This window comes from Osmerus mordax, chromosome 5 (genome assembly GCF_038355195.1).
Source record: "Osmerus mordax isolate fOsmMor3 chromosome 5, fOsmMor3.pri, whole genome shotgun sequence".
Taxonomy (NCBI): Eukaryota; Metazoa; Chordata; class Actinopteri; order Osmeriformes; family Osmeridae; genus Osmerus; species Osmerus mordax.
Genome location: NC_090054.1, coordinates 15,475,612 through 15,499,782, shown reverse-complemented (window position 1 = coordinate 15,499,782; position 24,171 = coordinate 15,475,612). Strand labels below are relative to the sequence as shown.

Sequence of the window (24,171 nt, the reverse complement as noted above, 5' to 3'; positions counted from 1 at the left end):
AGTGTAGCTAATTACAATGTTAGCTTGTAAACGTAGGCTATAGTTCACGGGGAGCTATTTATCATATCGATGTGATATACATTTTAGAATGAGCTGTGGAATTTACCGAATGACACACGTAAACTGCAAACCTTTGACTCACACAATCAGTCATTCTCTGTTTTGGGGTTTCGGTCGTGGTGTTTTACAAACAGTACGTTGTTGTTTGTTGCTAATTAACACACCCCACCCTGAAGTCCAAATATGGCCATTGGCGGAAAAAAGGTGAGTCTAAGGAAATCGCTATACACCCCTCCCCCACCGCTTAAAGTAGAATGACGTAAAGGAACTGATTCTCTACCCGATTCAGATATAATTGGTAGGCCTATGATTTGCTTTCAGTTTAGGAAAAACAGCAAACCAGTCAGATTCGAATTGGTCAATAATTAACATTTTAAGTAAGCAGCCTTAACAGCAGCAACCGTAGGCCTATTGCTCACCTATTCGTTACACTCCTTGGTTACTGAACGAGATCTCATTTGAGTCTCTCGAAACTGGTTGGACGAGACCGCACCTGAGGGAAGAAAAAGGACGGTGGTGAAACTCAGGTGTTCATTCTAATCGGTGCTTTGTGCTGAACGGACACACAGCCAACGAAGATTTTTTTTCAATCGTTGATATTAAGGTTAACCCTACTTTTAATTATGAAGCTTTGGATTGCTGCTCTTCTCGTGGCTTCAGCAGTTGGAGCGTATGCGCAATGTCGTAAGTTTAAAAAAAAATATATATATGTTTAGAAAATATGTAATGTTCCTTAAGTCACACTATTTTCGATTGAAACACTAATGGGCCATGTTTCATTGTACTTTAGCCCAATTTTTGCACTTTCGTGATACTGTTTGGCTTAGTAATGATTGTGGTTTTTAGATTTTAGAGGGCATTTTTGAGGAAGTCATATGCAAGCCACCGCCTTTAATTGCCAATGAAACAAAAACACGACTAAATGGTTTTGAATCCATTATATTACCGTGTGTGTAATCATGATAAATCAGTTATCTGCCATGCAACAACTGTCGGTTTTATTGTTCGTTAGGCAAACTTCCTTGTTAGAAAAGCGGGAGTGGGGGTTGGGTACAAGAGAGGATTGGCTCCCAGTTGGTTGATCTCGGTATTTGGTGTAACCAACGCCCTGTTGAATACACCTGTTAGTCGGACGACACTCCTGTCCCATGAAAGGCTCTTTGCGATTTAAGCACTGTAAAGATGTCTAACTGTACAATTTCACATTTACAGCCCAATCATGTGAAAGTCTGAAGTGGGCAACCTGTGATGGACCCCCATGCCAGTGCACCATTATCTTTGGTGATGATGTGAAGCAACCTCTGACATGTGACAAATGTAAGTATGGTACTCTACTATGGAGGTACCAAACAGAAGATTAACCTTAAGCAATGTATATAGTGCCTAGGTTAGTTGCTGTTAAACGGTGGTGTCTTTTTTTTGTCTCGTTAGTGATTCCAAAGTGCTTCCTGATGAAGGCGGAGATGTACAGATCCAGGAAAGGCCTTTCCACCCGAACTGGAATTGGAGGAAAGCCTGTTGAGACTGCCTTTGTGGATAATGATGGCATTTATGATCCAGAATGTGAGAATGATGGGAAGTTCAAGGCAAAGCAGTGTAATAGCACAGAGGAGTGTTGGTGTGTCAACAGTGCTGGTGTCCGCAGAAGTGACAAGGGGGACAAGGACATTAAGTGTGAGAAGCTGGTTGAGACCTAGTGAGTAGTGTACTTTCTCAGAACTTCGTAAATCGATCTGTGGCTTTGGCCAGATGACACGTTTGAATTTTGCCATCACTTCAAATAAAACCCTTGTTATTCATTTCCTCAGTTGGATTCGTCTGCAGCTGAAGCACAAGGAAGTGTCCACTAGCGTCGACAAAGATCAGCTAAAGAGGCATGTACTACAGCTGTCAATGGTCAAAACCATACCCTTTTACATCTATGCCAGTTTGTTTGTAAATACTTTACATCTAATGACATCTTCCCTGTGTAGTGCCATTGGCACAGCCATCCAGAATCGCTACAAGTTTGATAAGAACCTTGTGGAGGACATTAAGGTGAGTCATATCAAAAAAGATTTCCTTATCTACCCCATATTATTCTGCATGGATGTTTGTGTGTGTGTATACTAAAAACATTTGTCTTCTTAGTATGACCCAGAGGCGCGTCTGATTGTGGTCGATGTGAAAAAGAATAAGGGAGAGCGCGGCACAGACATGGCTGGCTTGGCTTACTACATGGAGAAGGATGTACGTACAACGCAGCTGCTATCTTACCCCGCGCAATCACTGTTTCGCCATTTGCCCTCAAGGTTGTGGAGGAGTGCGTTCACCATTTTTGTCTTTCCCACTTCCAGGTGAAGGTCCTGCCTCTGTTCAAGGATCAGACCAAGTTTGAGCCAGTGGTGAATGGCCAGAAGCTGGAGATTGAGAACATCCTGGTGTACTACGTGGATGAGGAGGCCCCCACCTTCACCATGAAGAGGCTGACCGCGGGAGTCATTGCCGTCATCGTGGTGGTCATCCTGGCCGTGCTCGCCGGTCTGCTGGTCCTGGTGAGTGGAGTTGACTGGTTTTGAACCTGGGTCATTTTGTGTGTGTATACACGTTTCTAGTTGGGTCCAGTGTTTCTAGATGTGTTGTCATGATCCTGATGGTTTTTTCCCTTTCCTCCAGTTCTTTGCCAGGAGACGGGAGCAGCAGAAGTACAGCAAGGCTGATGTGAGTGTTCAGACACATGGACTTCATTCATTAATCCTTTTTTTTCTGGAAATGAGTCACTGTTTGAGGTGTAAACCAGTTTTGCTGACATTTGCTGCCTTTTTGTTTTTCAGCATAGGGAGATGGACGCCATTCAGACTACTAACTAACCAAGCTGTGCAAGCAGGTTCTTTGCTGGAAAATGAAATTGATTTGCTTCTTGTATATTGCTTTTGATGCTTGCTTATTTGTATGGTGTATGCCATTTTTAAAATTTGATACGGTTACCAACCAGCAGATTTATTTATAAATGGTTGATCCTGTGCATGTCTTTTTAATGCCGAAATATCGCTTACATTTTACTAGTCATCAACTAGATTAAGAGTCTTGGATTGTACAGTTTCTTTGTTCTGTTGGATTATTTTTAATAAAAGTTGTTTTAAAATAAGCATGTCCTTATTTTTATTCAGTCAGTTGATTGGTCCCTGATGGTGAGTTGCACAACCAATGGATGATTGCCCTTGAAAATGACAGATCTTTTTGGTTAGGGTTGTGTTGATGGAAAAGTACTGTGTCGAATCTGGGTGGGTGGGGTAACACAAAACTGGTGAACTATGCATAGTGTGATGAAGCCAAGATGACTTTGTGCTAGGTCAGCCAATATGGGACACATTTCTTTTGTGACTGTCTCGTACAATGTGATTCTTAACTTGCACTTCTGTTTTGAAGGGATATATTTATACTTTTTCAAGCCTTAGTAAAACAGTTTCCCACAGATGTCTAGAAACGGGAAGCCCAGAGATTGTTGACCCATCAGTGTTGGATCTATACTTCTGATAACCTGTGTTAACACTACAACAATACTATGCACTCTAGGGAGTGTTTTATTTAGTTTCCACTAACACTTGAGGTCTCTGTCCCATAAGTCAAACTGGCTGGAAGTGTATTTGTAAGTTACAAAGGTAAGTTTTGTGCAACCTGTATGCTGATTTCACCTCGTGGGTTTTTGCGAAAATGCCCTGTATTCTGAACATAAGGCTTTGGCATTTCTGCATGTTTGCTTTTCCATTTTAACTTATGAATATTTATTGAGTTGTATTGTATACATCTCATTGCTAACGCAAGAAACAAATCAAGTAGTTACGAGCCATAGGGTTTTCTGTCCAGTTGACTAGACTTGTGTTGGTACCATGACAACACCTGTTTGGAAGCGGAAACTTTCACAAGGCGGCTGAAACTTTCATGTCCAACCTGTTTCTCAGGTTTACGTCTGTGCTGTGTTCCCTACTGAGCTATGCTGCTTCTACCCTGTAGGCTCACCTCAACTGGATAGTAACCAGTGTTTACTACAAAATGGAGGTCAAAGGAGATAAGCTGATGGAATGATAGTTATTTTAAGTGTGAGAGAGAACCCCAAAGGCAATTTATCAACTGAAGAACCAAGAGGAAGACTCAAGAAGCATCCCCAGTTGTATTTTATACAGTCGTATACATGTTATTTTATCATCAAGAAGACTATTGAACACTGCTTTTTCAAACTCCTGTTTATGGAATGCTGTATATTTGTTCTTTTGAAGACCGGACACTAGTGAGTGAAGCAGTAAATTGATTCTTATCGAATTCCAAAATTCGAATGATGTTTTTCTTTCACTCAGTGCATTACGTTTCTTGTTGTTGGTTTTACCTGAACTGAAATGACACAAACCAATGCTATGCTCTATTACGCCACTCTTCGTAAAACCCCTCTGGCTCAGACTTGTTTGGGCAGGTGTAGTGTGTCATCCCTTCCCCCCCTCACCATACCTGGAACTAGGTGTGTCAGTCCCCGGAGTTTCATACCTCCATCGTTTCTATGCATGGTTTCAGAACGTCAGTCACAGAGTAACCAATCAGCACAGGAGGACAGGTAAGTATGTCAGTAATGTTGTGAGTAAAGGTAGATATTAAGGGATGCATTCTTTTTGTGTTAATGTTGTTGTTCCTTTTGGTTAGGTCGAGTCATCTGTCTCCTTGTCCGCTTGTGTAACCGAATCAAATACAAGATTCCTGTGTGAACATATCTGAAAGATGACAACGTTACAACTGTCTTTTCTTCATTGGGATTTTCTTTGTCTGTTTAGAACAGAACTAAAAAGGGTTTAAGTTTTCCAAAGTCATTTAATTAAACATATGTTAATGAAAACTGCAAATATGTTTACATGAAGGTCTTTCAATACAATATAATTCAAAATAAATACAGTACCAAATACAATACCTAACACTTCTAAAACCGTTCTTAAAGATATTTGAGAACTACCAGTATAACATGACTCATTCTTAGGTAAAGGGTAATGTGGTGGTATCATCCTTTAATCCAGGTCAAATCCCTCCTCCACACACCCAACCTTCCTGTCTCTTGCCCAAACACGCCACCTACGCTTTTGTCACATGTTCTGTCTCCCTCTTGCCCCCCTGCTCCACCCCTCTTCTCTCCCCTGAAACAAAGCCTTCTAGCTATCCTCACTGTAAAAATCTAATTTCCATACTGGAAATGGTTCAGTGCCCCCAGGGTATTCAGTAACCAAGAAGGACCAGTGCCTGACCAGCTCTTTAATACCAACGTCTTTCCCAACACACCCAAGTGAACCAATACTCTGCTTTCATTTATCTCTGCCCATTAATGTGCAAGATAAACAGGCCCAACTCTCTAGTAAATACTCATACTCGACTTCCTTAAGGGAGAGCACAGCAGTCATTTTAGGAGCTTTTTAAAATAAAGTTACATACACAACCTTTTTGTAATCGTAGAACATAAAAAGCTATTTAAAGGCACGTCAACTTTGTGAATGGCATCTGGCTAGCAACTTTAGAAGCATTTTAAAACATAAAAAAACATCCAAAAAAACACATAGATTAATTTAAACTACAGAGGATCGTGGAGCCTGAAGCGTAAGGTATTTAATAAATAACTGACATTTCTCTTTGGTATTGGTATTTGACTTTGGTAGATATTTGGTATCTGTGTGAGTCAAAAGGTCATTTCTCACAGGCTACGGCACAGTGATATAAATCATTACACTGGAGTTTGTCAGTTCCTAGTCATGTGACCAAGGTTGCTTTCCATTCCAGGAAGTTGTCAGCCACCACCCTATCCATACATCCTATGTAAAGAGAATACAGGGGAAGAAACTTCTAGAATGGGAGTCAGGTGGCTGAGCGGTTAGGGAAGCGGGCTTGTAATCAGAAGGTTGCCAGTTCGATTCCCGGCCGTGCCAGATGACGTTGTGTCCTTGGGCAAGACACTTCACCCTACTTGCCTCGGGGAGAATGTCCCTGTACTTACTGTAAGTCGCTCTGGATAAGAGCGTCTGCTAAATGTAAATGTAGAATGGAATACGCCCAGTACCATGTATTTTGAACAGCCCCAGTCATGTCAGGTGTAGCTGTCCATCCAGCCTGAAGGGGGGGGGGGGGGGGGGGGGGTGCTCACAGCAGAGTAGGAGCCTTACTGGGTCGGCCCATTGCTGGAGGTGATTTGCTCCTGAGCTCCTTGCTTTTGAGATTGACAGGCTGAGCCACCAGTAAGGCTGGGGCAGAGAGATGGTGGGCGGCGGCTTTCTGCTGATGGGCACTGTTAATGTAGCTGGCAATGAGGAGGGTAATCTCTCTGATCTGCCAAACAGAAGCACTTCATATAAATATGCAAATATTGATGAGCACACAATGAGACTGAGCCTCTAAAATAGAGAATAGGGAAATAATGTGAAACTGTGTTTGAGTCTTTACATGTAACCTAAACCTGAAAGTGTGTAAAACTGTATGTTGGTCAGCTGAAACACACACCTTGGAAGTAACCATGGTAAACAGGTGCTTCTCTGTGGGCTTGTCTTTGGTAGCGTTGCTGCCGATACTCTGACCCACCACCAGCATGAAGTCCTGCCTACATCCTCCAAACGTCATCAAGTTCTTATAGGAGTGGGACACCAGTAGTTTCTACACAGACAGACAGACAGACATGATGCGAGACAAGTCTTGTTGAGCTCAAGCAGAACCCCCAGGCAGCTATGAGGTTGTATCACATGGATCTGTGGTCCAGACAGAAAAACTTACAATAGAGTTGTGCTCCAGCACGCTGATACCATCCTCATGCACAGCCAGCCACACCCTGGCTCCCTGCTCTGGATATGGGCTGATGGACTGTGGAGTACAGAGGCAGGAATAAAGAGATGTAGAGATGTAGATAGATAGAGAGAGAGAGAGAGAGAGAGAGGAAGGAATGTGAATCCTATTCCACAAATACCCTACATAACCACTTTTGAGTTGCTTGTTGTTGTGATGGGAGAAAATGTAACCATTAACTTGCATTCACACATGCACAAATGCACACACACCTCTGCCTCGAATAGCTTGGCTCCAAAGAAGGGCCACTTCCTGGCCACAGTCAGGTAGATCCTAACACACTCAGATGAACTCCGACCCCTGAGGGAGGCCCAGCGGGTTGACAGGCGCTGGCGCAGCTGTCTGATGGACGGAGGGAGAGAGGGAGAGAGGGAGAGGGAGGGAGGGAGAAAGAGAGAGGGAGGGAGGGAAGGAGGGAGCGAGGGAGATGTGTGGGAAGTCCAAAAATGATTGGTTAGATTATCACAATGGTGGGAAATACTGTATGTGTCAACATTAAACTGAAAGTCACCATGTTTCAACATGTTTTACCTGAGCTGATCCTCTGTGGAGGTCCTACGGTAATGTCTGGGGTAGAACCGCTCAAGAACCTGTTTGAGAGTCTGAGTAGACTTTGTCTGGGCAGAGCTGGGGTTGGTCGGGGTGGAGAAGGGACGCTCAAAGTCTCCAAATTCCACCTCAGTGACACAACAAAGAGAAAAGGTATCTTGAGGAATAACGACTCCGTAACAAACTGACTTCACAGGACCACCCAACACAATTAAACTCATAAGAGAAAAGAGTCCATGTTCTCTGGTAGACCTGTGCAAGCAGGGCAGACATCTCCAGAGCCAGCTCCTTGTTGACAGGAAAGTGTCCAGCAATGATGGCCTCGTTGGCCTGGAAGGCCAGGAGGAGTCTCTCCCTCTCCGACTCCCCCCTCACCTGGAGAGAGAAATACAGCCTGCACCCAGGCAGCGAGACAGGCAGACAAAGAGACAGTCAGACAAGAACCAAACAGGGCCATAGTAGGAATGTACTGTGTGGGCCATGAGGACTTCCTTTATGCACTTTTTCTATGTACGTCACTGAATGCATAACATTTGAATGTCAATAACACGTTTGTATTTGAAGTTAGTGGGAATCCTTGGAGCTCATTGCTTAATTTGCAATATTTGAAGGCAGTTCAAATATGAATACCCACCTGTTCTTGTCAGTGAGGCGAACAGTCCTGGTATTCTCAGACTTGCCAGTGTGCTGCTCCTTGGCAGCTTGCTCCCACTTGGAGATGATATCACATATCTTCAAGATGAGGAAAGCAAATGGAAAGCACATTACTATATGTTTGTGGGCACAGAAAAATGTGTGTGAGCGTGAGTGCGCTTAAACAAATGAATCAGGCTAACCTTGATGCCCCCCTGTAGACAGTGCTCCAGCTCTCGTCCAGTAGGGTCGTCCGTGTAGAGGCTGAATCCTGATTGGCTAGTTTTCCTCATGCCCGTGTCCTGGTTGAGTCGACACTGGAACTCCTCCACCGTGGTAGAGGCATCAAAACCCACCACCTGAGGGGACAAACATTCTCTGGAGGTCCAGTATGTCCATGCTATCATCATCCCACTCTGGCATGACTGAGTAGCTGTGTGTGTGTGGGGGGGGGGACGTGCATGAGTGTGTGTGGTGAGTGAGACTGTGTGTGTGGCGGTCTCTACCTGGTAAGTGTTATTGAGGAAGTGGACAGGCACACTGAAGGGCAGCGAGTGGTGGTAGGGGTTCCTGAGGAGAATTGACAGGATCTCCATACGAGACGCCCTGGCCTGCCTCTCTCCCTTCTGCTGCGTCCGCTCGACCGACCGCTGGCAGTAGATGGCGTACTTCCCTGCCTCCGTCCTGCCCGACACCACAGAGAAAAGGAGGGGAGAGTCCAGTCAAAGCAGAGTCAAACACAGGGCCGACTCTGTGAGAGCCTATGGTAACTGGAGCAGGTGGGGATTTGCGTGAATGTGCAGAGGTTTAGGGTGGTGCATGTTTACCTGGAGTCTCCATGTCTTTTCAGATGACCCTGCAGCAACCACAGGAAGGTGTGCTGTGGCAGAAACAGTCCAACACACAAGGCTAGGAACTGCCAGCCCTGGTAAACACCACACACACACACAGACACACACACACACCCACACACATACGCAGTTACTTCTAGAGTACTACAGTAACATCGTGCAGAACATTTAAATGGACAAATACTGCCATCTTGGGGCCACAGTGTGTACCTGCAGGGGTCCGGACTGCCCTTGGGGCTGTCTCTTACGCGTCTGTTTGATGAGCTGACAGAATAACTCATTCTGAAGCTCAGGGTGGGTCAGACACACCTGCAAAGCACTCTGGGCCAGGGAGACGTGGTAGTCGATGGCCGGGGCATCGATGGCCACATTGATAAAGAGCTGGCACGTCTGGAAAAGTCCGAGAAAGAGATACGGGGATGAAGAGTGACTGTGTGTCTGTGTGTGTGTGTGTCTGTGTGTGTGTGTGTCTGTCTGTGTGTCTGTGTGTGTGTGTGTACCGGACAGTGGTCAAACCTTGAAGAGTTTGATGGCCTCTGTCTGCAGGGCCTGAGAGGGCAGCGTGGTGAGGGGAGAGGACAGCCCCTCCTTACTGAAACACAGCATGGGATGCCTCCAGATCTGAGAGTCTGACAGAGAGAGAGAGAGAGAGAGAGAGGGAGAGAGAGAGAGAAAGAGAGAGAGAGAGAGAGAGGGAGAGAGAGAGAGAGAGAGAGAAGGAGAGAGAGGGAGAGAGAGAGAGAGAGAGAGAGAGAGAGAGAGGGAGAGGGAGAGAGAGAGAAAGAAAGAGACAGAGAGAGAGAGAGATAGAGAGAAACAGAAAGAAAGAGAAAGAAAGAGAGAGAAAGAAAGAGACAGAGAGAGAGATAGAGAGAGAGAGAGTGAAGGGAGAGGATAAGGTGAGGGGTCAGGAGCATACTCACTCGACACTGACTGTGAAGAGGACTCAGGTCGAAACACTCACTTGGATCTCCGTCCAGATTGAACAGTTTGCCAACCAGCTGCTCAAACTCTGTGCCCACGCTGCCCACTGTGGTGCCCGCTGCCACTGACAGGTGGTACAGCCAGGCCTCCTAAACATCCCGCCACAGAGGAAACACCCGTATCGGTACACAGTGTAGTCAAGCAGTTCATCCACATATTCCGTATTGCCATTTTCGGTTACCTTCTCGTGCCGCGATTCGATGAGAAGGTAGGTGGGGCCTTGCTCTTGGGGATGGACAGCAATGGTGTAGGGTGTGGGCTGTAAGCCCCGCCCACATGACTCTTCGTCAGAGTCACGTGACCTGTCGACTTCCTCCACTCTTGCCTCCCACAACTTGATCTGACCCAGGGGGAACTGAGGACACACACAAAAAAACATTAGACGCAAACACACACACTTGAGAGTTGAGAAGCAGCCTATCTTGGTGCAGTCCGTACCTTGTCTTCCTGGTTCCTGAAGTAGTAGAGTGTTTTACCGAGGAGGGCGCACCACACTCGCTTGGAGTAGCCATGCTTCACCTGGAATATTGACAAACATCTTCAATGAACCCATATTCACACTCTGGATCTCAAACGTCAAGTCAGTGGGCACATTGAGGCCGGTGCAAATATGTACAGTCATGGTATGAGACAACGTGGGGTAGGAGTGTGTGTGTGTGTGTGTGTACCTTGAGCAGCATGCCCTTCATGCCAGGCCGTATCTCAGGCTGAGTGAACAGTGGGCTGGCAGCCTTGACTCTCAGCACACTCTGCAGAACCCTCAACCACTCCTCCAGGAGGTTAGGGGAGTCGGCCTTCAGGTAGTACACACGCTTCCCTGTCACAATCTGACACACACACGCAAACACACACACACACACGCAGTAGTCATGAGTACAGAGTATTTGGTTGGATTCTATCATGGATATCTATGTATACACTATGGCTCAGAATTAAGATATCTTAACACACACACACAGTACCTGTAGAACTTGTTTCCCGTCTCCGCGGGCGATGCTACTGGTGCCGTTGACCTCCACCTGACCTTGAGGTCGCCTGATGACATCGCTCTGGGAAAACCCATCACACAGATTCGTTGAGCAAGTGATACTATAAGTCAAAACCAGGACTGTATTGTAGTTTATTAGGTCAAACTGACAGGTGACTTGTAGTACAGCAGTTCTCCATCTTTGAGGACAAACCAACGTCTCTTCCAGGTCTTTTTCCAGGTCTTCACCATCTTCAGAAGGTATCCAGACTTCTCCATAGACTCCTATAGCACACAAGTTTATGTCTGTGTAAATAACCACTGGCTCACTTACTTCATTAATTGTGATTAACAACCAGCTACGTAGCTAACTAGATCGCTTCTGTGGTGGTTCGAACATCTCCTGATAGGAAATGGAAGAGAATGATAGTGTGTGTGTGTGTATATGTACGTGTGTGTGTGTATATGTACGTGTGTGTGTATACGTGTGTGTGTGTTTGAGTGTTCTTACACTCTTGCCGTTGTCGCTGGTGGAGGAGCAGGTCTTGGGGAACTTGGTCTCGGGCTCAGAGCAGTCTGTGTCAGTGGAGTAGGCATCAGGGGGGATGGCGTAGTCACTCTCTGATGTCATCGATGACATGGACACAGCTGGAGTGGACATGGAGGAGACACACCAGGTATACAGTACAGTCCATGGGAGGCGTTACATTTAGGCATGTGTGTGTGCGTCCAAGGTTATCTGTCTGTGAGAGGTCAGGGAGTCAGGTGGCTGAGCGGTCAGGGATAGTAATCAGAAGGTTGCCGGTTCGATTCCCGGCATTGCTAAATGACGTTGTGTCCTTGGGCAAGGCACTTCACCCTACTTCGGGGGAATGTCCCTGTACTTACTGTAAGTCGCCCTGGATAAGAGCGTCTACTAAATGACTAAATGTAAATGTGTGTTTATGTGTGTGCTGCCTACCCCTCTTGAGGGAGCAGGGGCTGCTGGGGCGGCCATCTTTGCGGGAGCTGGAGCCGGAGGTGTGGGAGCTGCAGACCGAGCCCTCCTCCTCTCCTGAACTGGACGACTCCTCCGAGCTGGACGACTCCTCGGAGAACGCACTGCTGCTCAGCAGAGTGGCCTTCTGTAGGAGCACAAACACCCTCTGTCACAGTCTCTTTCTCTCTCTCTCTCTCTCTCTCTCTCTCTCTCTCTCTCTCTCTCTCTCTCTCTCTCTCACACACACACACACACAGACACTACCTACCCCCTTCAGAGTTGTGTAAACAGGTGTGGTCATGTTCTTATAGATGAGGGATGTGTAGAGCACGAAGGCAGGGTATGATGACTGGAGGGAGGGGTCTGGAACAGAGAGGACACCTCCATCAGCCAAGCACAGAGCTCTCTCTCTCTCTCAGGGCTGGTGGTGAGAAAGGGAGTTGAGCAAGTGTGTCTGTAACTCACCTTTGCTAGCAGGGTCTGTGCTTGAGGTCTCTGACAGTCTGATTCCAGACTTGGCCACGGCGTATATCCTGCTCTCCTAAAGGAGCAGGGCATTTATATGAGAACATGTCCAGAGACTGTATATAGGAGCTGGTATGACAGCAACGCAGGTCGGTTTCCACAGGGGTGCCCTGGCTGTACTTACCCAGGAGGGGAACCTGTGGAGAGGGGGGGTGGGGGGCTTGCTCCCTGGCAAGGTGGACAGAGAGTCAGGGCTCTCTGGAGGCTCATCCGTGTCAGTGGTGGGCGAGGCTGGCAAGGCGGGTGAGGTTGGCAAGGTGGCCGGCTGTTGCTGCATTTCTTTCCCCAACTCCATGCCAGCCTCCTGATCCAGGTCTGTCTCCTGGGGCCGCAGGGGGCGGAGCATGCTGATGGCGTTGCGCGTGCGCCCGTGCGCCGCTTCCGTGCTGACGGGCGGTTGGCTGAGGTGACGTTTCGCCAGGGCGACGCTCATCACCCCGAATCCCGCCGGCGTGCGCAGGCGCGGCTGTTTAGGCGAGGCGGGGGTGTCCCTGGGGTCCTGCAGCGGGGTGGGTCGCTTGGGGGTGAGGCTGGGGCTGGGGGTGTTGGCTTCGCTCGAGGACGAGGAGGAGTCCAACCTCTGGGACTGGAAGCGTTTGTTGAGCTCCTCGGAGGAGCAGTCCTCCAGCTTGGCCCCCCTGACCTCCTCCCTGTCCCCCAGCCCCCCCTCGCTGGACCCCGCCAGGCTGAAGCGAGGCCGGTCCGTCCGCTGCATGTCGTCGTCAAACAGGGAGCTGCTGTCGTCACTGGCCGTGAGGTAGGTCTCGCTGCCCGGGCGGCTGTACGCCAGCGCAGAGTCCACGTCCTCGCACGGCCCTCCCTCGCCCTCCGACGCGGCGCTGGAGAGGATGGAGGACACGCGGCGGGAGTCGGGACGCCCGGCGCCCTCACACACACGCTGGTCATCCAGGGGGGGGTCTGAGGGGCGTGGCTGGGCTGCTCTCTGGACACCATTCTCTGGGGAGGAGGTCTGCATTCTACTCTGGTCTGGGGAGAAAAACAACACAACCTGATGATATAGTGCATTTTTGATCACATATTATCAAATATATTACTGATGGCCATTGGTATATCATTCACCCTTATACAGTGAACTGCCATACGGTCAGTAATGGGGATGAGATATCCAGACTCTGCCATGATGACCGTGCCGGGTCTCACCTGCCCCCTCGGCCTCCCCCTCGGGCTGGGTGCTTAGGGTCCGCTGGGCCGGCTCTGGTCCCGTCAGCACCTGGGGGCTCTTCCCCCTCACCTGGAAACAGCCGAAGGTCAGGCTGCTGAGGCGCTGGGCCTCCCCGGGCCGGGCCGGGCTGCTTCCTGCTCGCTGCTGCTCCACCACTGGGAACACACACACACACACACTGTGTACACACGTATATGCATTGATTCATACAAAGCTAGATGAACTACATGTCTGGTAGGACTAGATGTCTGCTCGAAGTAGCTGTTTGGGGGTGTGTGTGTGTGCATATGTTTGTGTGTATGTGGGTGTGGGTGTTAGTGGGTGTTGCTTCTCCTTACCTCGCACCTGTTTCTGTAGCTCCTGGAGCTGAGCTTCTTGATGCTGGTTGGTCTCTCTGAGCGCGGCACTCTCCACCTCAAACTAGGGACAACACACACGTCATGATACACAGGAACACACACACACACACACTCGTCGTGTTCACCTACAGTACACCCTGACTCCTGTTCCCTACCTCCGACAGTTTGAGCATCACCCACTCCTTGATCCTGGCAGCTTTCTCCTCCACAGTCTTAGCATCCTGCAGGCGGATCTGTTTCTGTAGAGGCACAAGTGAACGTCACAAGATGAACGCATCCTTAACCCTACCTTCCTCCACTCCATTCAACAAGATTGAATCAGAATCTCTATTGTTAACTGCATTTACATCTACGTATATAGAACATAGATATTTATAAACTGTCTACTGTATCTGTTTTACTGACATTCGTTTCTTATTGGCTCTCTATTTGCTGCCCCCTAGTGTCAGGAGGTCAGAATGGGTGATCGGTGCCCATACCTGGTCCTCCAGCTGCTGTTCCATCAGGCTGATGACCTCCTCTTTCTCCTGCAGGAGACACTGGAGCTCCTGACAGCGCCTGAACAGACGCAGCTCTGAGTCACCTGACTGACCTTCCGGAGCCTTCAGCTTCTCCTCCATCCACTGTAACTGAGAGACACACACACACACATTTGCTAACGCCCAACCAGAGCCGACACACGTGAACACACACACACACATGCATGCTGACGGGCACGTGCAAACACCCACACAAACACACTTTACCTGCTGGTGTGCTTTAAAGGCCCGCTTCTCAGCATCGATCACCTGAGTCTCCAGCTGCTGGATCTGTGTGTGAGAGAGACCAGATGGAACCAGGACATGAGGTTCCACACACACTCCATCCTCAGGCCATGCCTTTTTCTTGTCTAGAACTGTGTGACCTCAATTGAATCCTTCACTCTGTCTTCCTTCCCCTCCTGCTCCTCCCCCCTCCTCTTCCTCCTGCTCCCCCTTCCTGTTCCTCCTCCTCCTCTTGCTCCTCCTCCTTCTCCTCCAGCTCCTTCTCTGAGTCCAAACACACCGGCAGAATGTTTACTCAGTCAGAGAGGTGAAATATCCAGCTCGACTCTGGCTAATACCACCAAATAAAGACTAGTGGAGAGTTGTGTTTGCTCGACATAGTGAGAGTGCCTTTCCAGATAACACTGCACAAGTTCTTAAATGGGCACAGCACACAGTTGCCCAGCAACCAAAAAGATGTAAAGTTCCCTGCGAAAGCTAAACTATAACCGACAGACTGTTTGTCTTGCTTATACCATTAGCGTGTGGAGTACAAAGCACTAGTCTTTTTTTTTTTTACTCTACAACAGCAATCATTGAGACCCCCCCCTCCCCCGCACCCTCACCCCCACCCCTCCTGCTAACACGGTTGGTGATGGTAGCAGTTATCCACAGGCCACAGTGTGTGGACGTGAAGGTGAACTGGAGTCCTGTGTCAAAAGGCACAGCGGCTCCTTTGTGTTGGCTGATCAGAGGGAACTCTGGGAAAGCTGTCGGGACCGTGTGAAACCCGGCAGGATATTAGCAGTGGAGAGCCGCTCTGTTGACACACTGCTACGCCACGTCTAGCCGACCAACACGGCTTGCACCGCGCTGCTTTGTCACGCCTGCTGTGCGCATGCACACACACGTGTACACACGGACACACACATGGACACACACACTCGGCGGGAGGGGAATAGGGAAGATAACTTTTACGAGGTGAATTCCTCTCAAATTCCTCAGCTCACAGCGGCGGAAGTGGCAGGGAACCGTCTGCTGAGTAAATGTTTCAGCGAGCCTGGAGCCCTGTGAAACCGAGGGCCAGATCACACTCTGGACCTGTGCTGACCTCTGGAGCCCTGTTCGACCCAACACACACACACACACACACACACACACTAAACCTGTATTCTGGACAGCATATATCGCTATAGGGTCATGACTGAAGAAGAGAGAGATCTGGTTCTAGAGAAGTTATTGGACTGGACTCTGTGTCCTGGCTCTGGAGCTGTCCACCAATGTGTTCCCCTTTAGTTCCAGAGACCAGATGTACAAAGCCCTGCCCAGTCTAGCCCAGCCTGTCTGAACTGATCCAGGCCAGCCAGCCCAGTCTGGCCCAGCCAGGCAAGAAGTAATTGTTGATCCTTTTATGGACAAAGGGATGGCAAGTAATCCATATGAAGTCAATCAATGGTATGTGTAACAGTGTGTGTGTCTCACATGTAACTGTGGAATGTGTGTGTGTGTATCACACGTGATTGAGGTGCAGGCAGAGAAGTGTTTTTGTACCTTTTAGTAGTCTTGGGTCTCGTTAAACCTTTTAAAAGCCCAGCTAGAAAGACACACATACGAAAACACTGTGGCCTAACCCCTCCCAGACGGACTGCAGGGTGTGTTCTGATCAAACACACCCATGACACTGGTAAATAAGTCCCAAACAGACATACACAGATGGACATTTGCAGAACGCTTTTCTCCGGAAAGCATTCTGCAGAGCCTATGGTCTTCCACAAATGAGTAACCACAGCTTTCTCTCAATACACAGATATAGCATAGAGCAGAGAACTGAACCATAATTACAGACCATATAGAGTGTAGCTGGAGAGAAGACACAGCAACAACACACTGCGCTCAGGGCGGACCCTCTGCGTGTGTATGCGCATCTGTGTTTGTCTAGTCATGTACAATACATGTGAGTGCATACAGGTGTGTGTGTGTCGGTAATCCATCTCACTTTACAGCTTGTGTATTCTGTGCAGTACTGAAGGGCTTGTTATTGATAGTAACTTGGGTTTACAATGTGGTCATCTGTTTTTGCTAGCAGGGAACTGTTACCAGTTCCCTGAAATACAAACACACATACACACAGCCCCTCCCAACCACCATCAAATGTCTTCACAACGCTAACACAGCTCTGCCACCAAATGGCTCACAGCACAGGACCTCGAAACTCACAACCTGTCCCTGTAACCTCTCGCATCATTCCACAAGCCCACATCTCAACAAGCCCCCTGCTTCGATCCACAACTCCAGTTAGCCTCCCATTCCTGAAATTCCTAGCCTGCCTCGTTGTGGCCAGCAACCCCCCTCTCCTTCTCTCCCTCCGTCCCTCCTCTCCGCCTCTTCCTCTCTCTCTCCCTCCATCCAAAGTTGGCTAACCAACTCACAAAGACTGCCCCTGTACACCAGCCATAGAGTTATTGGCTAGTTAGCTACATTAGCTAAAACACCACAGATTAGCGTTGATATTAGAGGAAGCAAACGTTAATACCTTATGATAGTCACTAGCTATTATTCGGTGTCTCAAGTTAGTCCATACAGTAAGCTCTTAGACACTTGAGAAACTGCTGAGTGGGGGGATTGTGCGTATGTGCCGATCTTGTACTGTGACCCTCACCTTGGGCTTGGTGATTAGCCCAAACACAGAACCCCTTTGAGGAGACCCCTCAACACACACACACACAAATTACACACACACATGCAGTTTCTGTCACGAGGAGGAGAAGGGAGCAAAAGTTATAAACGTAGGTGGAATTCTGTGAGCAGATGTAGCCGATAATGGGCCAGCCACCAAATCAGAAGCATATGTTAGTGAAGCACCACAGGGGGCAGTAGTGAGGCTTACTGATGATACAAACCTGGCTTTCCTGTGTGTATGTGTGTATGTGAGTGTGTGCGTGTGTGTGTGAGAACGTGTGTATAAATATTTGAGGAAACAAAATCTGACAATTACTCCACATCAACATCAACGAGGTAAACAATCGAGGAGGCCAGCGAATGTAATTGACATGTCGTGTCAGGGACACCGTGGGCCCATGTGACCAGTGATCCCCGACAGGAGGCCGCCGCCCCCCCACACAAATGTGGAATCAATCAGGGAGTGCCAGGCAGGAAGAGAGGAAGAACTCCGAAACAGAGCACACGTCTCCACCCCAACTGTGGTTTCTGGCTTTGAAACGATGCACTCTGTGTGTGTGTTTGTGTGTGCTCTATAAAAAGGGGTGAAATGTGTCTGTTAAGCCCCCAAGACCTCAGTCCCTCTTCCTGTTGCTCATGCTCCATAAGGTCCCACTGTACAGGGGGGAGGGACTAAGGTCGAAATCTATCAGGTCCAGTTCACTCTGGGATGGGAGGGAAGGATGAGAATAAAAACAGAATGAGAAAGAGAGAGGGAGAGCGAGAGCTAGGGCGACTACATTTAAAGAGGAGGGGAGCAGAGGCAGTGCACCATCCTGGGAAAATCAAGCTTACACATAGCTCCTTTGTCTGTGGTAGTGAGACTGAGGTCTATGGTCCAGTGTTCTTGCTGACTGGCTCTGCAGCCGGAACCAACGCCCTCCTGGCCCTGCATCGCTCCCTCTACCCCGGGGCGCCCCAGTGGCTCACAGGGCAGAGCGCGTACCGTATGGGCTGAGGGCTTACCGCAGGCAGGGGCCAGGGTTCGATTATGGCCTGGGCAATTTCCTACATGTCATCCCCTCTCTCGCTCCTTGCCTTTCCTGTCTACCTCTAATTGTCCGTATCCAATAAAGCAGTCAAATTTCCCCCAAACTATATATACTCACTGTGTATATATATCCCTCCCTCTACCCCAAACGCCCAGAGCCCTACAATGTTACGAGGAGAGGGATCCTTTGAGCCATGGATAAAGTGTGGAGTAAAGGAGAGTGATAATTAAGGGAAAGAGATAAAGAGTGGAGAACGATATTCCGGAAAAAAAGGTATCTGCATCGTGCCAAACATGGAAAAGTGTAGGCTGCACTCTGTTTCTCCCCTTCTCTCTCTGGATTCCAGCTCACTTCCTGTGCGACACACACTCTCTGTTTACAAACCCAGGAATTTCCTCCCCAGGGCCACTAAATGATTACATGGCCATTTATTTCTATTCCCCCCCCCATCTCGGTCTCTCTCTCTCTCTTTCTCTCTCTCACTCTCTCTTTCTCCATCAGTCTACATCCCTCCTTCAACACCTTTCTAGGTTTTTCCCTATTCTCTTGCTTAGTCATCCAAAGTTTCGAGGCCGTTCTGACCTCCACACAGCGCTCATTCTTCATCATGGGATCCATCGTGATTCATACAGTAATCCTTACTTGACTAAAACACACTTTACCACATCTCTACAATACAAGCACAAAGAACAATGTATTGAAAACCAATCCCAGTCTTATTATGGAACTGCTTTATCGCCTGGTAAGGGAGGTTATTCTCACGTGAAATAGTGGACACCCACCCACTGCCCACTCAGCAAACCAGCCCACCACAGTGAATCATCACTTACACCTCTCCCACGCACTCTCTATCTCTCTCACTCTCTCTCTCACAGACACGCACCCACACACACACACACAGACAGAGATTAAGGGAGATTCTTTGCAGCATACGTGAGCCCCCACACACCGAGGGCGCTGTTTAAAACAACAGTTGAGCTGACGCACAGGGAGTCCAGAGGCTGGAACAACAACAACACTGGAGCCTGCATGTCCAGCTCATGACCTCAGAGCAGTAGGAGGTCCACTTCGTTAGGGGGTCAGGGGTCGGGACCAGAGATGAAGACGTACTCTGTTTGTGTGTGTTTGACAGGGTCCTAACGGTTGAGGATATGAGGGATGAAAAGGATCTCCTCCTGCTTATTGAAAGGAGCAGTTTCCCTTCACTACAGCCTCCTCGGCCCAGGGTTGAAGTTGATGCAGCGTGGTGGGGAAGGATACAAAGAAATGAATGATGGGTTTCATGACAATGCTGTAGAGCAATTGTGTTTTCAGTCACATATAGTGGCAATAAAATAAAACATTTCTCCCAAAAAGCTAATCATCCACACTAAACATCCATGAAACCATAAAAACACATTTCTTGGACAAATTGTTTGGGTGTCCAACAGAACTTTGTACTTCAGTGAAGTTGGGTGTGTGTATCCCAGCATGCCATGCGTGGTGGAGCCTTGTGGTCAGGCTTCTGTTTACATTAACCTCTAATCAGAACTCCCTCGAGAAAGTCCTCAGATCTAGGCCAGTGGACTACAGGGCCCAGCCCCTCCTCCTTCCAGAAAGCCCAGGACTGGGGCTGGAACTCTCCGATTCTCACTCTCTTCCTCTCTGTCTCTTTGACTATCTCTCTTCCTTCCACCTCGGTATCCCTCTCCTTTCTATCTCTTCTCTTTCCCTCTCTCGCTCTCTCTTTCACACACACACACACACACACACACACACACACACACACACACACACACACACACACACACACACACACACACACACATACATACAGTACAAACACACATCTTAAAAGAGCCCGACATACCCCATAACCCGTCATAACCTAGATAGGGAGATACCTCCCCCCAACCCATTCATAGAGAGATGCCTTGCAATCCCCATGTTCAACATAGTGGAGAGAAAGACACAGAGAGAGAAAATAGGCCACAAAAGAAACACACAAATAGCTTTACTGATTGACCTTTAACCGAAGCTGATCCTTAGTTTCTGCTTGAAAGGCTGTCTGACTGACATTAATGCAGATGGTGGTTAATTTCAGATCAAGCGCCACAAGAGAGAAGAGAGGAAGCTGGTGAGGCATTGTGGGAGGAAACCACATAACGCCACATCTTTGTCCTGTTACAAACGAGAGACTCTTTTAGCTCACTCAGCAAGAGATAAGCTATGAAGTGGTCAGTTAAATGCCCATGAAACAGAACTAGACTCTGTCTGAACTGTAGAAGTCGTAATGGGGACTACTTCCATGTTTAATGTCGATTTTTTTCTTTAAAGGCTTCTAAAGGCTTTATAGAGGATGAGAAGACATATGGTACCTTGTCCGCTGTGAGCTCTCGTATCTTGATGATCTGCACGCGGAACTTCATGAGCAGGGTCTCCAGAACGAAACACTTCTCCTTCCAGTCTTCCTGTCCCATGGTGTCCTCCCCCTCCGCCATGGTGCCTGACCCAGACCCCGACACCTCCAGCCTCTGGGGACACAATGCAGAGCCTTTGGAACATAACACAACATGTTATGCCTGATAAAATCAGCCATATTAATTCCATCAGTATCGTCCCTCGCATGCGAGCAACCCTAATGAAAGCCCTCTCCCTGCCCTACATTATAACATCTATGAGATCATGCAGCGGACAATGACTAAACACTTGGATTCTCTGTCTTAAAAGTCATTTGAAAGATGAGTGGAAGAGAAGGGAAATGAGAAAAACATGGAGCAGAGACGGACAGGCTGCCATGTCGACACAGAGAAGTAGTTGTTTTACATCGGTTTTCCCCTCAAGCACCTGAAACGTTCCAGGGCCGGACCAAGCTGTGCGCACTAGACTGGGCAGAGGGCAGCACTACAGCTCGCCAAACAGAACACACGACACCTCAAAAACACACCTCCAACTGATGGACTGCCATCACATTTTCCATTATGAGCCCATGTTTATCATGAGTAACATGTTAATAGGGAGAAACAGAGACAGAGAGCGAGGGAAAGAGAGAGAAACAGAGAGAGAGAGCTTTCATACTGTCATAAACTCTCATTAAGGTCCTGGCTTCTAAACAAAGCAAAACATGTGCAGAGGGCTGTAAACTAGCTTCCACTGGCTGTTTTGCATTGTTTGTTTGCTGTGGTAAACAATGACTAAGGCTAGAGTCTGCTTCAAAAGAAACAAGTTGACACAACAAATCACAACAAAGAGAAAAAAATGACATTTCAGAAATGGAATATTACGTGGTGCCAACATATCTTTGCTTTTATAGAACAATGGCGTTCTGTCTCATATCTTTATTATACCTAATGACTACCCCTGGCCCCCAGCCCTCAGGTTGATAATGCTATTTATTCTAATAAAACCCCACAAAGCTCCAGACTCCAATAGTTTCCTGATGTTGGTCTCCCCATCACCTTCTTACCTGTTGGGGCCTCCTTCTGTCACTAACCATAACCCTTACTCATACTAGACCGTTACCCCCCCGCTCCTCAGTTCTCCCTCTCTCTCCTTCACTCATCATCTTGAACTCCCTTTTACTCTCTGTCCATGACTCCTTCGCTTAATCTACCGCCCTCCTTTGTCCTCCAGCACGTGTGATGATGATGAGGGGATGAGAGGGGTGGACCCTCACCCTCGACCCCTGGGAAAGGGAGGATAGCTGTCTCTCTATCTACACAAGCATCCTGTGAGCCTAACCAGAGTAGGCAGAAGACAAGTGTGAGTTGTAGAAGGGTGGGGGTGGTTTTAGTCGGTTACTTAGTCCACAGTTGATGATGTAGTACTACTGTATGTGTACATATAATGAGGTGGTGTTTATATACGTCACTAGGAGATTTATTATGTTTATCTTAACCCAATTGACTATTCATTTAGCTGGTCTGATTGAACAATATCAACATCATGTTGATAATGTGTTCGTTCTTCTCAACAGTCAGCCTATATTTTCCAACCAGACATAATCAGATGCTTAAATCAAATGATACAACTTAGATCTACAGAATTCAAAAAACGTATTCGTTGTTTTAGCATTCAACAATTACAATATCATTATAACTAAATCTGAATATTTCATGCTGGCTCTCAAAACGAAACTTAACAATTTTAACTGCTTGCCATTCTTTATAGGAAACAAAAACAACTCAATCTGAATGTCAGTCAGATTTATATCTCCCTCCAGAGAAAAAGGGCATCAATATCCCATATACATCCTGGACTTACCCTTCAAATGGTTGACAAAAGACAGCTGAGACAGGAATCTTACACCATTTCAGTAACAATGTCCATGTTGCTCTTAATACTCCTGTCGTATTATCCTAATTATGGAATAAAATCGAGGAATTTTCTCTTCTCCAAAAGTTTTCATTTCACTCCACACTCTGGCAAAGTTGAAAGAGGGCTTGCTCGAGGGCGTAGTTCTCCACAACTTCATCCAATCAAATGCGTGAAGGGCGTGGCAATGTAAATTTAGAATCGCGCTGACTTTCTGAAATCGACATACCTTTTAACCAATCAAAAGGGATCAAATATACGGTTGTGGAAACAGTCCAATCAAATCAAATTAGAGGCGGGTTACGATATTCTCCGGAATTGACGTTACACACGTGTAGCATGGATGTTAGCAATCTGTAGTAATAAACATCTGACACAATTCAATAACTGATGTTATCAAGTAATCGTTGTTATTGTGCATGTTCATCAGAGTGCAACCTTAACTTGAAGTTACGTAAAATCCTGGTAAGTGCCTTTCCTGCAGCAGTGGACCACGTTGCATGCATCATTCACAGCAAGCTAATGTTAGCTAGTGGGCTAACCGAACGAGAACAGTACTGTACTGGACCGCAACTGTACTCTACTGTCGGTTACTGCAAATACTAACCATAACTTGTGAAAGTGGAATATATTTAATTCGTTCGTATGTTTAGCTCGTAAGAAAGTGCAGTGGAATATGCATGTGTTTGCGTGGGTCTGTACCGAGAGAGAGAGAGAGAGAGAGAGAGAGAGAGAGAGAGAGAGAGGAAATGAGTGAGAGTAAGTATCGTTTCCATACGGGGTACAGGTATGGATGTCCTGAGATGTAGTTAGTAAAGCCTCAGTGAGGTCGCCTCTAATTACATCTTTGGTTGTCATGTGCCAGGGCAGTCATGGTGGTCAAGAAGAAAACAGTCAAGGTGGAGGCTGTGGTCCTAGACCCGGAGAAGCGGCAGAAGTTGAGAGGTAAGCTTTGCACTCTGTGTGTGTGTGTGTGTGTGTGTGTGTACTCGTGCAGTGTTTTCTTGAATGAACATGAACTGTGTTGGTGTGTTTTATCAGCCTCCTTGTCTGTTGTTGGAGGAGATGAGAAGATCAGCCAGGTAGCTCAGACTCTCCAGGAATTCCTGGTGCTGACTGACCCTGTGCAGCAAATCCAACTCGTCAAGAAGGTTCGTTTAGAGCTGTGGGCTTGTATCTGCAATGAAATGTATATCCAGTATCAGCAGTGTCTACAATTTGATAATAATAACAGACCTGACCATAACATGGGTCAGGGTTATTCTAACAGGTTGTCTGACTCCTTAGGCAGGCTCTCTACTGGAAGTTTTGAGTGAGGAGGAGGGTCATGGTTCTCTGCTCCAGTCTTGTCTCCACACTCTGGCCCTGGTCTACACCTCCTTGCAGGCCAAGAACCCTCTACGCAGGGCCAGTGCCAGGTATGCCTCAGACAACCCCTCACCCCCGCTTCCTCCCTCCTTCCTCCTGTCCTCCACATTACCTTTCTCTCCATCTTAAA

The 24,171-nt window shown here is 47.6% G+C and overlaps 3 protein-coding genes across 6 annotated transcripts in view; 2 read left to right on the top strand and 1 right to left on the bottom strand.

Annotated features, from left to right (window-relative positions):
- The first annotated feature begins 396 nt into the window (after positions 1–396).
- Positions 397–3,187, top strand: epcam (epithelial cell adhesion molecule). Its single transcript, XM_067236731.1, has 9 exons — positions 397–744; positions 1,273–1,377; positions 1,492–1,756; positions 1,869–1,934; positions 2,034–2,097; positions 2,191–2,289; positions 2,397–2,594; positions 2,716–2,760; positions 2,874–3,187. The coding sequence occupies exons 1-9, from the start codon at positions 684–686 to the stop codon at positions 2,907–2,909; spliced, it is 939 nt and encodes a 312-aa protein (XP_067092832.1). The 5' UTR covers positions 397–683; the 3' UTR covers positions 2,910–3,187.
- A 958-nt stretch (positions 3,188–4,145) lies between these two features.
- plekhh2 (pleckstrin homology domain containing, family H (with MyTH4 domain) member 2) lies at positions 4,146–22,712 on the bottom strand. 4 transcript variants are annotated; one of them, XM_067236917.1, is made up of 31 exons: positions 22,623–22,712; positions 20,738–20,893; positions 14,674–14,736; positions 14,407–14,556; positions 14,083–14,166; positions 13,907–13,988; positions 13,547–13,723; positions 12,510–13,372; positions 12,326–12,401; positions 12,129–12,223; positions 11,843–12,005; positions 11,393–11,529; positions 11,053–11,166; positions 10,877–10,963; positions 10,583–10,741; positions 10,353–10,433; positions 10,096–10,269; positions 9,895–10,003; positions 9,447–9,559; positions 9,141–9,320; positions 8,907–9,004; positions 8,586–8,763; positions 8,283–8,438; positions 8,081–8,178; positions 7,699–7,840; positions 7,429–7,574; positions 7,110–7,239; positions 6,829–6,915; positions 6,562–6,711; positions 6,111–6,390; positions 4,146–5,919 (listed from the first exon to the last, which is right to left on the bottom strand). In XM_067236917.1, the coding sequence occupies exons 2-30, from the start codon at positions 20,858–20,860 to the stop codon at positions 6,205–6,207; spliced, it is 4,401 nt and encodes a 1,466-aa protein (XP_067093018.1). In that variant the 5' UTR covers positions 20,861–20,893; positions 22,623–22,712; the 3' UTR covers positions 4,146–5,919; positions 6,111–6,204. The 4 variants fall into 4 exon arrangements, with proteins under 4 accessions (XP_067093018.1, XP_067093019.1, XP_067093020.1 ...); XM_067236918.1 differs by having other exon boundaries at positions 14,407–14,550; XM_067236919.1 differs by lacking the exons at positions 4,146–5,919; positions 7,110–7,239 and having other exon boundaries at positions 6,265–6,390.
- A 390-nt stretch (positions 22,713–23,102) lies between these two features.
- Positions 23,103–24,171, top strand: part of thada (THADA armadillo repeat containing) — a 43,592-nt gene continuing 42,523 nt past the window's right edge. Inside the window, exons 1-4 of the mRNA XM_067236819.1 lie at positions 23,103–23,138; positions 23,539–23,618; positions 23,715–23,824; positions 23,961–24,091. Of these exons, the coding sequence (XP_067092920.1) occupies positions 23,546–23,618; positions 23,715–23,824; positions 23,961–24,091 (314 nt within the window). The 5' untranslated portion in view covers positions 23,103–23,138; positions 23,539–23,545. The remainder of the gene's footprint in view (positions 23,139–23,538; positions 23,619–23,714; positions 23,825–23,960; positions 24,092–24,171) is intronic.